The sequence below is a fragment of the Amphiura filiformis genome, chromosome 12 (assembly GCF_039555335.1).
Source record: "Amphiura filiformis chromosome 12, Afil_fr2py, whole genome shotgun sequence".
NCBI lineage: Eukaryota > Metazoa > Echinodermata > Ophiuroidea > Amphilepidida > Amphiuridae > Amphiura > Amphiura filiformis.
Window position 1 is genome coordinate 66,937,510 of NC_092639.1, and position 18,220 is coordinate 66,955,729.

General features: G+C 37.3%; 1 protein-coding gene and 1 long non-coding RNA gene across 2 annotated transcripts; both read right to left on the reverse strand.

Annotated features, from left to right (window-relative positions):
• Positions 1–2,522: 2,522 nt before the first annotated feature.
• Positions 2,523–8,577, reverse strand: LOC140167041 (alcohol dehydrogenase [acceptor]-like). The gene is made up of 4 exons (XM_072190519.1): positions 8,389–8,577; positions 7,095–7,147; positions 4,692–4,859; positions 2,523–2,664 (listed from the first exon to the last, which is right to left on the reverse strand). Exons 1-4 carry the CDS (start codon positions 8,566–8,568, stop codon positions 2,523–2,525), a joined length of 543 nt encoding a protein of 180 aa, XP_072046620.1. The 5' UTR covers positions 8,569–8,577.
• Positions 8,578–8,746: 169 nt separating this feature from the next.
• Positions 8,747–9,932, reverse strand: LOC140165472 (uncharacterized). Its single transcript, XR_011860734.1, has 3 exons — positions 9,864–9,932; positions 9,433–9,489; positions 8,747–8,828 (listed from the first exon to the last, which is right to left on the reverse strand). It is a non-coding gene; the product is annotated as an uncharacterized lncRNA (long non-coding RNA).
• Positions 9,933–18,220: the final 8,288 nt, after the last annotated feature.

An 18,220-nucleotide genomic window follows, 5' to 3' on the forward strand; every position in this document is an offset into this window, starting at 1 on the left:
CATGATCACGTGTTAGCTGCACATTTTGGATTTCAAAGAACTTACAGCAAAATTCGTCAGCGGTACTTCTGGAAAGGGATGTATCGTGATGTAGATAACTGGGTTAGATCTTGCATATCCTGTTCTAAACGCAAAACGCATAGGCACAAAGTTATCGCCCCAATGCAAATCATGAAAGTACCAGGTGCTTTCCAACGCGTTAGTGTTGATATTTTAGGACCTTTACCAATTACAACCTCTGGCAACCGTTATGTTCTTTGCTTTACGGATCACTGCACCAGGTGGCCCATTTTGGTACCTTTGAAAGTAACAAATGCTTCCACAATAGCAAGAGCATTTTTCGATAATGTCATATGTGTCCACGGTTGTCCAGAAACGTTATTAAGCGATAGAGGAACAAAGTTTCTGAGCAAGATCGTTTTGGAAGTGTGTCGAATCATGCGAACACAGAAATTGAATACCTCAAGTTATCACCCACAATGCAACGCGATACAAGAGCGGTACAATGCTGTAATCTTAGACACCATTTCACACTATGTAAATGAATTCCATACTGATTGGGATCAATATATCACAGCCATACAGTTTGCATACCGTACAACTCCTGCTGAAAACTCCGTTGGTTTCAGTCCGTTCTTTCTTTTGTATGGTAGAGAAGCGAGACTTCCTTTAGATGTAACGCTCACGTCAGACTGCAATTATGCAGAACAGAATCTCAGAGAGCACATTCATCATCTAATCTCTCAATTAGAAATTGTAAGGAAGATCTCACAACGTCACGCAGAGCAAAATCAAAACAAGATGAAAGAACGTTTCGATGAGAGTGCAACGGAAGTTCCTTATCAAGTTGGAGACTCATGATTTATGGATTGGTTCCAAATGCTTTCTGTAGCTAGTATAGGTTACGCGTCGGCTACTTACATTAAATGCTGGGTCTGAGCTATTAAAGGCTTGGTCTAACCACTACTTCGGTACTTTATTTAGACATAACCTTACACTAGTAGTGTCACAGTCGTTGCGTCGGTCCTCCCGAAGTGATTGGGCATAAGCTGGACTCCGAGGGGAATAGTCTTTGGATGTGACGGGGATGTGCAGACCGCAGTTCGAAACTAGGGGTCTTTCGGTGAGAGCCTAAACACCGAAAAAGGGGGATCTTTCAGGGAGAAGGCCCCCCAAAAGGGGGTCTTTACGTGAGACAGGGGAAAGTCTTACCAAAAAAGAGGGTTATTTTGTGAGACTGGGAAAAGTTTTGGGTCATTATTTACGCCAATGGGGAATGGAGGAATATAAATATAAAAGTTGATACATAATATTTTGAAAATTTTTGAAAAATTTCAAGAAAAATAATGAAAAAACCCAGGGTCATTCATTGAGAGATTATCAGAAAGTTTCTAAATTTTTTGAAAAAAAAATGGTTCTTTTGACAGGAAAACAAAAAAAAAGGGTCATTGGGTGAGAGGAAGTTCAGTACAACTAAAAAAGGTTCATTGGGTGAGAGGGAGTTGCACAATGGGAGTCAATATGGCCGCACATCCCGGTCAGCCATTTTTAGTGAGTGCCCCCCCCCCCCTACACTTTTATTATGTAATAATAGTATACAGTACGGCTCATGCTACTCCGTACTCAATTACTCCTCTTTTCGCCAAACGACAAGTGTTTCTGGAATGCTGCTAAAATAACTTTTAATGCTACTTTATTGCACATTCTAGGGAAGCGTGGTTACCTTTTTTAAATAGCCGAGTGAGAGGGTTTTCAATGAAATATTTTTTGTGTCAAAATTGAAGCATCCTATGTTTAAAAGAATATATGAATATTCACTGCACATCATATATAACGAATCGTGATACCCAATTGTGGCACATTTGATGTCGTTTAAGAAGCAGAGAATTTTATTTCAATTTTTTTTTAATTGAGCAAGAATACGGATAGAAAAAACGTTGAAAATCCTATGTAAAAATTACATTAGACCCCGCCAAAGATTGCTGTTTCGTTTTTATGGTAATCTAATCTTTTATTTCCTGAAAAAAAATTGAGGTTTAATGTGTAATTTTTATATAAATGATAAAAACATCGAACGTGTATACAAGACAAATGGTAGGTTCCACTATAGTATTATACTGACACACATGTATATACGATGTACGAGCGCGCGTGTCCGGCGAGTCAAAATTGATATAATGTATTGTCCATGTAGATGCCCATTTATTGTCGGATTTCTGTTTGTAGAACACGCAGTTAACAACAATTGAGCGCTATTAATACACATTGATGTTTTTAGGCAAATAAAATTCCAAAATATGGTACATTTTCTGCCTTTGCTTGTCACGTGGTATAGCCTATGTTGAAGTTGCGATTATATGTTCAAATGGATACCAACAAGACAATTGGCCGAGCGGTCTAAGGCGCTAGGCTCATAGAGTATCCAAAGCGGTGCGCCGTGAGTTCAAACCCCGACAAATTGTTGTGTTACCTGGATATGATAACAAATTGCGTATTGATTGGTTAATTGGTCGAGTACATGTCTATAGTTTGGAATGTTGAGTAGTTCGTATGATGTCAGCTCCTTTCTCTCCAATCATTATGCATGGTGCGTTTGTATTACCTGACGTCAGATGAGGCATGATTGACGCATCCACAACACGTAATCCTGATATACCATGCACCCTGAGAATAAAAGGGGAAGATATTAACAAAAATATGGTGAAGGAAATGTAATGTTACTCCATCGAAAGTGAAAGTTTCGTATTACATGTAGGCCAAAAAACACGGTAGGGCTATGTCTCAGAGCTTATGAAGAATTTGATATCAAATGCAGTTCTGCCCGACTCAAGACTCGATGTTCAAAACTTCTTAATATGCATAACGAAATATTTTCTCAAATTTAAAGTGTTAATAGAAAATCCTTCTAAAAACAATTTTATCATACTTTACCGGCATATTTGTAAAAATGAAAAATAAAACTAAATAATAATAATTCAATTTTTCTGCGACAAATCCCTACCGCAAAACGAACGAGGACGGTAGCCATGGTAGCTTTGAAATATACAATTTGTTAGGGGCCAGACTATATTGTCATAATATTTTGATAGGTAATTGCTATTAGTGTGTCCTCTATTCAGTGACGACACCCAAAAAGGTACAAACATCCCCACAAAATATCGCTATGACGTCATAATGTGGGCGTACTCTCGCAAAATTGGGAAATTCTGGCTGTGTACAAAAGTATAGGCTAATTGATTTTCGGCTAAAAAAATTACGAACCTGCAATTTGCACCGGATTTTCAAAATGAAAATCTTGGATTTTACTGTAGAGACTTATGGTGGGCCTCGCCCGCGATTCATTTTTGATGGTCAGCCCTATCCCCGTAAGGTGTAAGGTGTTGGGGTAAAATGTTATCATGCAAAGGATGGATTTACGATTAGCGTATAAAGTTGTTTGGGCATATTAATACACGCGCTTTTTTGTATGGTGGATTGAAATCTTGGGGGTGTTACAACCGGAAGGTTGCTGTATCATGTGTGTACATCCTCTTGTAGTACTAGGGTTAATATCTTGTTAATCTCGTTGTAAATAAGCTTTTAATATTTATATATTCTCATTAAACTGAGGGCGCCATTACCGTTATTTCAACAGTGCAAACCCGCTTTTTGCCTTGGTCGTTAAAAGTGGTAATTATTAGAGGAGGATTTCTTGTTATTTGTATGATTTTTTCTGACTTTAATATTCTATTCTGACGAAAAATGAGTCCTTATTCATGGTCATACACCAATGATTTTTCAGTTGTCGGGGAACAAGAATTTTTTTTGACCAAATACCTCATACTTTTCAATACTTTTTAATACTTTATTTTGATAGACCCTGTACTCGGGCAAAGGTTTCAGATGACATAAAATCTCAGTACGGAATATATCGGGGCACTGCGTCATCATCCCTATATCTTCGTGTCAAAAACTGCCGTGATAGTACGGCGAATCCTCTCGTTTTCAAAAGCTACGCATGGCGATTTTGTTCGAGATAGGCCGAGCGACTCAGGCTAAGCATACCATTTACATGATATGAGATACCATAGCCCTGCCATAGAGCCTGTCGCTTAGTTTCTATTCTACGATTTGCGCATGATCAGTACCACATATGGTGTTACTATTATAGAAAATTCGATTTGTTTTCAGGTAAAACGCAGGTTTTGTTTCCAGCACACTAACTCGAAAAACAATACACTAATTAGAGGGGCCTTGCTGTTTGCTGTGGATACCTTTAACTGCATAAAGTAAAGATTTTGAAATCCAAAGTAAAAATTGTGATATTTTCAACTGTTTGAGAAATGAATTATACAAAGAAACCCGTGTAAAACCCAGGTGCTGTATCTATAATACAATGTATATTTATCGACTTTCTTTATCTGCGTCAATAATAGAATATCGATTCAATCGAATTGAATACATGTCTCCATCTTGAGTTTGTACTACACCTCTGAGCGACAAAGCGATCGACTTCTAGCCAATTAGATACGGTAGGCCTCCTTTTCTTGCGTTCTGTGAAATACCAATCGCCCGTCGCTCACCAACGGAGTATTAAGTTTATATATAACACTGGCTGTTGACACTGTGCGGGGTGATGATGTTGTGGATGACGAAATGACCATTAAAATATGTTGGCATTAATAACTATAGTTATAAATAGCATACGGTACCTTAATTGAGGATCTACAACGGTCGTATGGTCTTCCATCCTTCCCATTTTGCACGTACCGACTGGGTGGAACAAGGTGAAAGCAAAATGGCGAACGAAATCCTCTAAATTCTTGTCGGAAAACTCGGCATTGTGACTGTCTGGCATCTTAAGCGGTATCAACTTCGCCCTGCATTGTATAGTAATAAAAATAGAAATATTAAGAATATGAATAACTTTACAGCAGACGAAGAAAATATTTAAAAAGTACGACAATTTCTTACGGTATTCTCGCATGCTGATCTCATCCCAGATAACTGTAACGGGCATCTTGTATAACGATATGGCGACGTTACCGACTTATTGGGTTATTCCAGTTGAAATCCACTCTCCACCTGTGGAAGATTTTGTAAATATCTTCCACAGAGGGAGTATGTTTTTCAAATGTAATTGGTAAGGGTTAATCATTTTGAACCCCATACTCCCCTGGTATTATGGCTTTACCTATATCTTACACAACTGAAGTGAGTATTTCAAATGGACGTTACCCATTTGTTTATTGTATTCAAAACTCGTACTCCCTCTGTGGAAGACTTTAGCTAAATCTTACACAGGGGTAGTGTGGATTTTAAATGGAATAGCCCATTGCGTCCAAAACTGCTTTTGCCATGTCACTCCCGATATCACTCAGCCAATCATATAATGCACGTTACAGTACTTTGATGCATTTTAAAAGCCTGTTCAGTGATCCCAGCGAAAGTCCAACAAACAAAATATTGTATGTAATATACTTAAAGGTGAAATATCAGTTGTCATTAGGTATTTTTGAAATGAAAAATTTGCAAACAAGGAAACAGCAGTATTGACAAAGTGGAAGGCCTATTTAAATGCAATTAATTTTTCTACCCATGTAGAGAAATTACAGTTTTCAGTTTTAATTAAATGTCCTATGTTATCTATTATCCACTAGAGGGCTATGTTAGCACATCTGTGCAACTATCAAAGGTGCAAAAAAACAGAATTTGTATGATTTTCCGAATGCGCAAATCACTGTACAAGTTTATTGGATGTCCATTGGATGTTCATCATGTTCATTGTCCAACAAGTCCGTAATGTGCCCACTTACGAACACCTGTTTCTCTTTTTCAAAGTTGGTTGAACTGCCTACATTATCTTGACCTGTCAAACATTATCTTGACCTGTCCAACATTATCTACATAATATGGCTACAGTCCAAATTACTTGATGTAATCGACATTTGATCATACATGGAAAAAAAGAAAAACGAAGGATGATCTAGTCAAAAGTAGAAGACTAGACGTACATGTGTTGATTAGCTGCAAGTCATAATAGTGCTACATCAGATTTTTGTTTCAAAGTGACACGCTTACTTATATTTTCAATACAATCGGAGCTGGAACAGATGATATTCACTAACACTAAAGAGTTATATGGATGTTCGCCGTAGAAGTGACGTAATAATCAGATTAACTACCATAGCAATAGATGGATGCAGTTTTTGAGTAGCTCTCCCTGCACTGTAAGCAGATTGCACTAATCACCTGTGCATGTCAGCAAATATAGATCAAGTTCGAGCAATCAGTCTTTCTTTGACATCTATGGTACAATGCATAGCGCATGAACGGTGTAGTGAAGGGCGATATATTCACAATTTATTGTATTCATCTATTGTAATGGTAGTTAATCCGATTATTTACGTGACTTCTACGGCGAATAGAGGACGACGTTATTATTATTACAAAGGGACACGATAACAATTGTTCAGGGTTTGTCAGTATGCGGTGATGACGCAGATATAATGTACGTATGTATACACCAGGCGCGTAGCAAGGGGGGGGACAGGGTTGACGAAGGCCATGGGCCCTGAGGGTTCAGGGGCCCTGAGCACAAAAGCGAAAATTAAATAATGGCTGATAATGGAGAGCAGGGCTGGATTTTTATACCATTGGGCCAGATGGGTCCGGGTCCAGGGCCCCTAAAATTTGGGGGCCCCAAAATTGCCCTATGCATCTTTCTTTTAACCCCAATAACAACATGTTTTTTGGTTAAAGTAGGGCAAAATTGCACAATTTTCAGCGCTTCGCGCAAATTCAAATAGCAAAATTCATACTGATCTGGGGCCAAAATACTAGTAGCCTGAAATTGAATTGAACAAAATATGTTAGTCTCCCGTAGTCCCCCTTTAGTTAAACCAAAACTTGGCAACTGACGTGGGTGCTCATGCCTTCCTCGGCACGTGAGTTCGGGGCCTCCAAATTTTGGCCTGGCCCAGGGCCCCCATAACTGCCATAAGGTAGGCTAAATTCCGCCCTTGTTAAAAGGGCCCGTACTGCTCCTTGTCCATGGGCCCCTGATGCTCTTGCTACGCACCTGGTATACACGTAACTATGAGGTATTGACCTACCCAATGGTTTTCATGATTTTAGTCTCTGTACATCTCTTCACCATTCGAATTGCCTGCAGCATCAAGTTAGGTAAAAAGGTAAAAATCGAGTTAGGCATAGAACTCAGTTTGTACCAATAACCCGCGCCGCTAGGGTGACTTATATTTTATATCATGTTGGTTTTCAGGATATACTATTGAGCTACCGATAGTTCACATAATTCTAAACACCTGCAATTGGTAATTTATTCTATAGTGGGTTGGTAGTACTTGCGCACATGCTGCTGCAAATTTTCTACTATTTACTTTAAGAGGGCATTTCGTGATCCACAGCCTCATCCCCCCACTTTTCTAGAAAAAAGTTGAGATTTTTATATCACTGGAATACTCTGGCTACATAATGTTTATGTACAAAATATTTCTTGCAGATTAATTCGTTTAGCAAAGATATCGCGAAATTTGAATTTCATTCTGGTGCACCAGAACGAAATTACAACGTATTGTCTATGGAGCAGTGTAATACACATAATCATGCATAACTCGCAAACGCAAAATCGGAATCAACTGAAATTTTGGGAATATGCTTTTTTCGTGGATATGTACTGAAAAATGTCATAAAAAGAGGATGCTAGGATCACGAAATACTCCTTTAATAATCAGTACTGAAAATATAGTCCAAAAGTTCTGGAAACAAATCCAAATAGTTATGGCCTCCTTGTAATAACAACCATATTTGGATTTGTTTTGAGAATTTTTGAACTATAATTGTATGGATAGTCTTTATGAAATTATTATACTGAAAATATTTCGGTATTATTATGCCAAATGAAGGGGCCAATGATAACCTCATCGGTATAAATTGCCTGTCATGCCTTTGCAAACAATGAACTCGATTAATACAATGAACTTGATTACAATGCAATGCATTGCCTTATAATATAGAGTGCATTCAATACGACGTCAATCGTCACAGAGCAATCATTATTTAAGCAAATACGACGACAGAGTCATCCTTATTTAAGTAAAATTATGTCATCCATAAGGTACACGGGGCAATTCGCACAATAATACTAGAATTGATCTAGAGACCTGTCTGTCTGTCATCTTAAGCTATCTTAGAACTATTCTTCAACAATGACTACCATTTAAATTGTTATACCGTTCCGGTTGGCTTATTGCATACACTTCATGACTCTTTGCTGAGGCGCGCCGGTTAGTCGCAAAAGTGTCAATCAAATACATCAGATCCACTTTTAAGTTCATTACGACCATTGTACTTTCTTTCTAACACAAACCAAGTTTTTAATAACAATACCTCAACAAGTACTTTGACATCAAACGGGTCTTCAAGATATCTGGGGTCTATAAGCGGTGGTTGCAAAGGATCACTGCTAGCCAATGTAATCTCGCCAACACTTCTTGGGTGCAGGACTATCGGTATAAACGTCATACCGGCCCGACGATATCGGCCTTCTCTGTCCATGTCGTATCCCATGTTAGGATAAAACCTGTAGGGAGGACCAATGTGTTTGTGCGAATGTTAATGGGGCCTCGTGACGGCCCTTTCAAGTAAGCACATGTTTAGAAGTAAACATGACCTTTACGTTCTTTATTTTGTAGTGCGTGGTCTGCATAGCGAAAGTACATTTTTACTTACCTTTTCGAATTCAATGGGAAACAATCAGGTTCGTCGATACCAAAGGAATAAAAATTAGAGACTGCTCCGATCTGTGCGTCTGGCCACGTGGTTTCCGGCTACAACGACGTATGTTGAATGTAATAAAAGCATAACGCAAACTGCTAGAATTTACCAATACAATATTTGAATATAGACATTATTTTCTTAGCTGGCGGTACTTTTGAGGAAGTAATTAACGACGTTAATCGGAATTTACACTAGATCAATGGGCGATCACAATACACCTGCATCGCTTTTCAAAAACGATTGGCAATCGCAGAATTATGTGTTTTTGTACTTATGCTATCATGGCGAATTAGTTACATTTTTAGGACATCCACTGATGTTCATTATTATTATTTTGAATACATCACATCCGAAAGTTGATGATTAACAAGAGTAAATAAATTAACAAAGATCCAGTTGGTTGGCAATAATTGATTGATGTATCCACGTGACAAGCCAACTCGCTCAGGAGTTGTCATATTTTTTAAAAACTCGCAAAAGCGATGTCGTTTTTAACACATAGCATGCTTGCGATTCGCTTTTCTGTGATTGAGCATACATTCTAAAAATTCAGCTTTAATGTCTTAGGTTTATTTTTCATGAGCAACGAAAATCATAAGGGCACTATTCATATCGTTATCGTTAATTTAACGTTTCAGAAATTCAGTATTATACCTCATGTCCCGTCTTGAAAAACGCCGACGCTTCAGTTCCATTGAAAGAAGCCAAATTCTAAATTGCAGAATATAAAGTAATCGTTAAGGATAAAGATAAAGCATGCGGACTGAATCACTCATTTAAACGCTATATTTCATTTTGGGCTTAGGGAACCTTTTTGTGCTGGTATATTTTAATACGTTCTTATTTTTGACAAATTATATGTGATGATATTCTGGATACACTTAGATATTTTATTCAAATGGTACATTTGGTAGCTGTGTACCTAGAAGTATCGTAATTGACAACATTTTTGACAAAAGAGTCCTCATTGTTACTTTTTAGGAACAAAACAGTTATGATGCAATTGACAGCCTCGTCTCCCAATTTACTTCCATCAAAATGCAGATTACGTGTAAGTAAATAATCATACATGTGTATCAACCTACCGTTTCCAATGTGAGTACACTATCTCGTTTTTCTACGTCCACCTTTAGCTGTACAGCTATATGATCCTGTAGTATTGAAATGAAAATTAAAGTTATATTGTCATTGTTTTTTGGTCAGAATCATTACAAAGATGCTGTGAACGATAGAATAAGGTCTCATACGATATCTAGTCAAGTTTGACCAGAAATCATGTAAAATTTGACGCAATTCGTGTCAAATTTTATAATATTCGGGTCAAATTTGACATGATTTCAGGTTGAATTTGACTAAAAATCACGTGATCCTGACTGAGATATGAATATTTTTTATTTACAATGGGCTATTCCAGTTGAAATTCATACAACCCAAGATATGATCTTAATCTCCCAAACAGGGGGTGTGTGAATGTGAATGAGGATGAGAAGAACAAACGTACAAAAAGGATGGACAACGAACGGGAATGACGGACATTGTAGAAGGCTATTGGGTTTTTTCTGTTATTATGTTAGCAATATTTTTCCATCTTTGTCTCAAGCATTTTCACCTTTCCACCAATTGAATTTATTGTTAAGTCAGCGGTTCTATATAATGATGCTGACATCAGCACCCAATCATTTAAATTTTGATTTGACGATTTTTAATTAAGGCGTGCTCTCGTAGTCATAACGTAGCAAAATTGTGTGTTGTAGAGTTATGTTTGATTATCGCATACAGACGAATAGCAAACAAGTATAAACCGTCCAAGGACCTCCATCGCTGTTTGTTATATCTGGCATTCGTCAGTACTGTATAAGTGGTTAGTTTCGCGTACAGATATTTTCGCGATTTCAAACATAAAATACTTTTGTTCGTGTTGATATTTTCATGAAATTCATGCCTTACCAGTGCTATCACATGGCAACATTTCATGTTCGGGTGTTGTTAAGTTTGCAATATATCCTATATTAATTTTGAGGAATCCGTGAAAATAAATCCGTCGAGACGATTATGTGGTGAAGAATTCAGACAAAGCGAGACATACGCCATTTTAACACTTTTTGGGATTACTGCTGGCTATATAAATCGCCGGACACACCGTTTTACAAATTCCACTTCACTAAACTAAAATTATATCTTTATGGGACCAATTACGGTATATTTGCATAGATTTAAATTGAGAAAAAAATGGTTAGATCCGTATTTGGCCACTTCATGCGTACCTGGAGATTTTGTCCGACAGGAAGATCAGCTATGCACGTGATTCCGTGATTCCCTAGATGTGCTCTAGGCCCGATACCAGAAAGCATCAACAAAAATACACTAGGAACCGGGATAACCCATAAAGCCAATGTTTCAGGCTTATTTCCAATGGGGTCCTTGAAAGAAAGATTTTAGCAAAAAAGGCAAGAGTATAAACAAAATAAGAAAGAAAGCACACAATGGACAACAGACCCCACTGGAAATTAGCCATTACTGAAAAGTTTCCTTATTGCACTCTTGAAATGATTAAGATTGGGGATATTTTTGATGTCATTTGGAAGCATGTTCCAATCCCGTATTGCACTGTAATAAAAAGTAGTGCCAGCTGAACTTTTGATTTTAGCAAATGGAAATTAAAAAGCCGCCTTCTAGTATTATAGTTGTGAATTTCTGAGGTTTTGGTAAAAAACTAGCACAGGTAGGGGGCACTTGACCCATAATAAATTTTGTGCACATGACATAATTTTAAAAAATTTACTCGACACTCTACATTTAAAAAATTCAGACTGTTGAGTTCGGTTTGACCAATATGTGACCGGGGTTCTAGATTTAAAATATAGCACACCATTTTATTTTGAGTGATTTGAAGTTTATTTTTAAGCGGTTGACTGAGTCCGGAATACCATGAAGAAGATGAATAATCAAAGTGGCATTGAATTAAAGCCGAACACAGAATTTTGCGACAGTTTTGGTTGAGACAGCTGCCATTGCGATACATAAATTTCATCCTGGAATTTGCCTTTTGAATAATATTGTTTGCAATTGCTTCCCCAGACACAGATTGGTCAATGTTAATACCCAGATATTTCACAGACTCCTGGCCTTTGATAATCTGGCCAGAGCATTCAACAGAAAAATTGTCAACATTTTTATTTTCCTTTTGGATCCGAAGATAATACTTTCAGTCTTGCCGAGATGTAAAGACAATTTGTTGTCTACCAGCCAATTGCTGCAAGACTCAAGAACTTGGCCTAATTTTTGTGATATGACACTAGGATCTGTATGAGAAAATAGGATTGTACTGTCATCTGCATACAACATCAATTTACAGTCTGGGTCTATACCTGTACCTTTCAAATGGTAGCCATACGGTCTATTTGGTTTCTGCAACGTATCAAGAAATTGGTTACGAATTGGAACTTAAAGTTGCCTAGTCTCCCAACCATTATGAGACGTCATCTTAGACTATTATTTCTCTTCCAAGCACCCCGTGCGTGCAAACTTCATTCGTAACCAATTTCTTGATACGTTGCAGAAACCAAATAGACCGTATGGCTACCATTTGAAAGGTACATGTATATGGATATTTTGTGGACTTCAGATTCTTCTTCTCTTCATTCAAACGAATTTCAATCTTGCCACCACTATAAGCAATGGATAACGCGTACTATGTGACCATAGGTGACACTTTTCATCAATTCATTAATCTGCTCATAATTATAATTATTATATAAAGAACATTTACGCAATGTGAAATCGACAGGGTATTGGACATGTTAGTTGAATCATCAACTTACTGTTTGTCGAGTTCTTCTTTTTTCAGATGTTGCAATACGTTTGTGTAGTGTGTGTATGTTTGGTTAAATTACAGTCAAGTAAGATATGTATACCAACCTTGATGACATGGGCTCGCGTAAGGACTTTAAAATTAGGACGTCTTTCAGCGGGTTTAACATAGGCACTGCCACAGCTACTTCTCTTGCCATTTTCATCAATGTTAGCAGGGTGGTCGCCGAATCCGATCTATCAAATTGTGAAAATAATAAATCATGGATTTATGATGCGCAACTTTATCATCTACTAAGTGCTCAATTTATTCAGAATAACATAATGAGGTGAAAGGGATTTGAAAAGACAGGATAAGAAGTCCGATTTTAGAATGCAGGAGGAAAACTGGAGAAAAACCCTGGGAGCGCTGTCATGGATCGGTAAAAATGCTCACTTACGCTACTGCGGACATAATTATTCCCGGGCCGCAATGGTAAAAGGCGAGTACATCGACGACATTACTAACCAGTCCTCACCATGCTCACGATGTACGATGCTTTGAGAAGTTAGAATATAAGGACCATCTTCATTGTGTATACTAGTCAATTCAATACTAACATTCAAAATTGTCTTAATTTTCACCATGGCGTTGTATTATCGTAACACGAAAATAATAAATAAAACTATTTTATGGTATTCATCAAAACAAAAGGTCGCATAATGCAATCAAGCCATAACTAATGGTTTCCCGTGCATATTTTCCTTACGACAAATATTTTGTTTGACATTATTGTCAACTTCAAGTTTTCTAGAAACCCTCAACATTTCCCCCCAAAATGACACCAAAACTTTCTCCATAATTATAGGGACAAAAATATTTCATGAATCCTTGCGCAATTTGGAGGTCCCTCTTTTACGTCATAAACTGGACACAAGTTCTATATATTCGAGTTCCTACTACGAGTTTCCACTAGTAGAGAAAGTTAAACATGTTAAATTGGCTTACGTTCTGTCCTCCATTGATATCAATGATGTTGTAACCAAGTTCAGTTCCTATCAATTATAATGTAAAAAGAATGCAAGAATTAAACTTCTACGCTATACTCAAATTTGGTGCACTCACCGGAGCGCATTCTCCGACTCAACCGACATCTTCATCTGATGTTACTGCTTTGAAGATTTGTTGTTGCTAGTGATGTTGAGATACCTCCGATGACGTCACAGTTGTCTGGCTCTATACCTTAAAGAACCACTCAGGCAATTCAAAGATGTGTTCACATTATGTAAACATGTACAGATCACAACAAATTGTATACTCACCCGATTTAACGAAACATTTGGAGGCTTCTGTCCTATAATCGGGGTGGTTTGTGATGGTTATTGGCCCACCGTCATTATGAAGCGGGGAATCTCGGTAAATATCACTAGTGTCCAGGTCATAAAAACAAGAGAATACACAATTATTAGGTTGAAATCGTTCGAGCTCGTAATTGAGTTCGGTTATCCTCTGTTATAATGGTTATTGTGAGTTGGGAACAGTTCACAAAACTGTTCACATTATTAAGTATCATTATTATTATTATTATTATTATTATTATTATTATTATTATTATTATTATTATTGTTATTATTATTATTATTATTATTATTATTATTAAAAGACATTTATTTCAATTGGCGCCTTTTCAACATAATTTTGATTTTTCGAAATTCGCGATATAAATGTAATACACATTTTATGGCAAATCATTAAGAATTGAAATGTTTGACATTTAACAGTGCTCGAAGTAAATTGTATAAATCTAATGATATGTACTTAAAGTGCATGTAGCACCAATTGATAGTCGGCTTTTCATCCCAGCTACATACAAAAGTACATATCATTAGATTGACAAACTTTACTTCGGGGAATGTTAGATGTCAAAAATTTCTAAAATTTCACTTTTTACAAATTTGCCATACAATTTGTATTATAACGTGAATTTCTCGTATTCAGAATGCAATTTGATGTGCCTGATGTGCTCTCAGGTCCCACTGTGCAAATGTAGGTGACCGACCCCTTAATACCTCATTTAATTCCATATAACTTTATTTATGAAAGATAAACTAAAATGTAAGATCTTTAAAATGTTGTGTTTTTTACTACTCAAAAGCACTTTTCCGTCCAATTTGAAACGAGCTTACTGTACCATGACGCTTTAAGAGGCGCTGTGTTCAGTAGCGTAGCCAGCGGGGGGCAGGGGGGGGCAGAGTGCCCCCCTGAAAAAAATGAAAGAAAAGTGCCCCCCTGACAAAAATGAAAGAGAAAATCTGGAGGGCAAAAGAAAAGAAAAGGGGCAAGGAGCCCCTTTTCTAGCAAAACTCAGGGCCAAAATAGTGTAAAATACAAATTTTTTCCGCGCTACGCGCGCACATTGTAACAATAAAGCCCTTTTTTAGCCGGATAATGGGCGAAAATAGTGTACAATACTATTTTTTTCGCGCTACGCGCGCACATCATCCCAATAAGGCCCTTTTCGGGAAGCTCCAAGACATACAGTCTCTATGTATTGTATGATGCAACTGCAATTTTTTTCGTCTGTGCCCCAAAAATTTTATGTTGCCCCCCCTGACCAAGAAAGCTGGCTACGCCCCTGGCTGTGTTCATCATTGACGTGTTGCAAGGAATATACAATGGAAATGTTGTCAATTTTGAAACTCAATTAAATGAATATAACTTAACTTAAAAGAAATTAGTCGATTTGTGACAAGTATAAAGGCCTGTCAAAATTTGAAGGAGATGCATCTATCCTGAACTCTTAATTGTTCAACAAAATATCTCTTATTATAAGTGTAAATGCCAATTCTGTGAGCAGTTTAGTATCAATAATTATATTACGTAATATGTACCATTTCCAATTTTCCAGTTTCAAGAAGTACGGCAAGACGCCCTTCCACCCCCATCCATCTGCTCCTAACCGTTCCAAGGAGTCGAAGTCATCAGCATGGCCACGCACCCATAACATGTCATTATGAGCACAGCATCCGCCTATCACCTGAAATCAATATAAATATAGCCTGAGTCAAAAAGATGTGGACTCGTCTTTAAAAGACCATTCTTATGTTACGGCACCTTGTCCAAAGTTACATAAATGTCACACACCGACATCGCCTTGTTAATAATTACGTTGTACAGCAGTGACACTAAAATGAATACGGGATCGATACACGTGAATGTGCTATGCACGATTTGATATATAGGCGATAAATCTTTGAATACCGGGGTAGAAAATGATGATTATCTCCCGTAATTTTTTTGTTCTAAAGAAGCCATATTTATTTCCTTGCACTTGATCATATGTGTTGAAAGGATATGATAGTCGTTAGCTTGCGTATTGCGAAAGAAGCGTCTTGAGCTCAAAAACTGACCAAAATTCTGATTTCATATGTGCCGAACTATAGCGCAGCTAGCGTAGGCTAGCTGCACTCACTCGTGGACATGTGGTGGAGGCAGTCTAAAAGCAGATGACCCATGGCGTATACATGCTCACTCACACACAGAGAGGTCAATTACCAGGCTATTGTCAGTAGCCTTAGTCGGATGTCCCTCGGCTCATTATGCGTCTCAAAACTATTAAACAGGTCGGAACAAAATGGCCATGCGTGGCTGTGGATTCAACCTACCATGTCGATTTCTGCCATGAAGATATCGGGGCGATGACCCTGTGTGTCACTCTAAACTTCATGCAACCAGTTCTTATTCTCTTAAACCAGGGAAGATATCTTACCCCCTCCTTCCCAGAATCCTTTGCAACATGATGCATTACTTCATTATAGCAATGGGGTTTATTACTTTGTAATGTACAGTTGCCGTTGTTTTTATGTTGAGAATAGACTGGCTACACATGGGTAGAAAGTCAGGAAATAAACATATTTGGCAGGATCTGGATATGCTTTGTTCATTAAGGTACTTTTTATCACTTATATGGCCATTGATGATTAAGAGACAGGGTGTCCCTGAAAGAATTGTATCGTCGGAACATAATTAGTTGGGTATTTTAATGCCACTAAACATAACTAAATAACTGGTGTGGTTGACGAATAAAGTAGCTACCACATATTTGAATTTTGACAATTGAACACACCGTTCGTGAAATATTAGAATTGTACGAAACTCCCTTATTTTCAAACCTTTCCACGGATTCAATATCAATCGATGATCTGTATTCGGCGTGCAAATCACTGCGCATCACCAGCGCATGAGGCGTATATTGTCATTGATAGATATTTGACTCCGTGGAACTCACTGAAAATTACGTAGTTTCGTAAAATTCTTTTATTTCAAAAACGGAGTTGTCAATTGTCAGAATTCAAAAAAGTATGTGATAGCTGATATATTTCTTAACCACATATCCAAAATATTCCTTCAAGGACACCCTGAATGTTTGAGTATTTTGTTAGCAATATTATAAGGGCGTAGAGAGCCTATGGGTGCACTGTATATCCACGTATCAAACTTAATAATTATGTTGTATACTTGTCAAGCTTTTTTAACATCGTTCTTGGTGTTTATATAATTATATATATAGTTAGGCCTATAGGCATGATAGGAGGTAAACACTACATAAAATACCTTTAACAATAAATTAAACAAGTATATGATGTAAAAGCTCCTACACACTAAAATGATAAATATATCAATTTTTAGGGGTATATCGAATCAGTCCGTAACTAAGATGCAAGATCTAAACTCTTCAGACGATTATAATTCATGGAAAGTAGGTATCTTCTATTAGATGATACCAAAATAAGTACCGATTTTGTCCACATGACTTCACTATGAAGTCTCAATGTAAGTGCGCCCTCGCAAATTTGGCTACAAAACATGGTAAAAGATGCTATTCGCCTTAGAAGTGATGTAATAAGCGGATTAACTACCATAGCAATAGGGGAAAACAATTTTTGAATTTTTTCATCACCTGTGTGACCTGTGTATGTCTGCAATCATAGATTGAATACAATACCGCTCTTTTCAAAGATACTTATCTTACAGGTGCGAGTGATCAGCATGATGAGAGCAACGTATTGGTATGGGTATTAGGAAGCATTCTATATAATTACGATCCAGATCTTTAACCCTGTTCTTTGACATCTATGGTTCGAAGGTAATGCATAAACGTACCAGTGCAGAGCGATATATTTAAAAATCGTTTTCATCTATTGCTATGGTAGTAAATCCGATTATTACTTGTACGGCAAATTAATAGACGACTAATAAATAATTATCATCTAAATCCCGTATTTACCATTATTGTGTTTTCAGAATCTTGCTTCCTATACCTCTCCACACAGTTTAAAATGCCAAAAATATAGCATATTGGACGCTATGAGTTTTAAAGTAATATTTTAAAACTCATAGCTCGACCAATAAATTTGTGCATTAGGTTCAAACCATCCAATTTTATACCATACCTTTCCTCGAGGCCACGATGACACCTGTTTTTTGAATCCTTTCTGGGACATCTTCTGAGGAACGGTCTTCAGTCGTGGTCAGTACGCAAGGCATAAACGAAATATATAATACAATTAATGTCAGCATGAGTACGTTGTCATTCAAGATGTCAAAACGATTCCCCATTCCCTCTCTGTGTCCCCCTACTAAGTTATTTCA

Bases quoted from the DNA above. Each gene is read 5' to 3' on its own strand.
- LOC140167041 (XM_072190519.1), bottom strand. From the start codon at position 8,568: ATGGGATACGACATGGACAGAGAAGGCCGATATCGTCGGGCCGGTATG. The intron at 7,148-8,388 runs GTATTGTTATTA...TTGATGCTGCAG, and splicing joins ATGTCAAAGTACTTGTTGAG to GCAATTCGAATGGTGAAGAG. The intron at 2,665-4,691 runs GTACCGTATGCT...TTTTATTCTCAG, and splicing joins GTTGTAGATCCTCAATTAAG to GGTGCATGGTATATCAGGAT.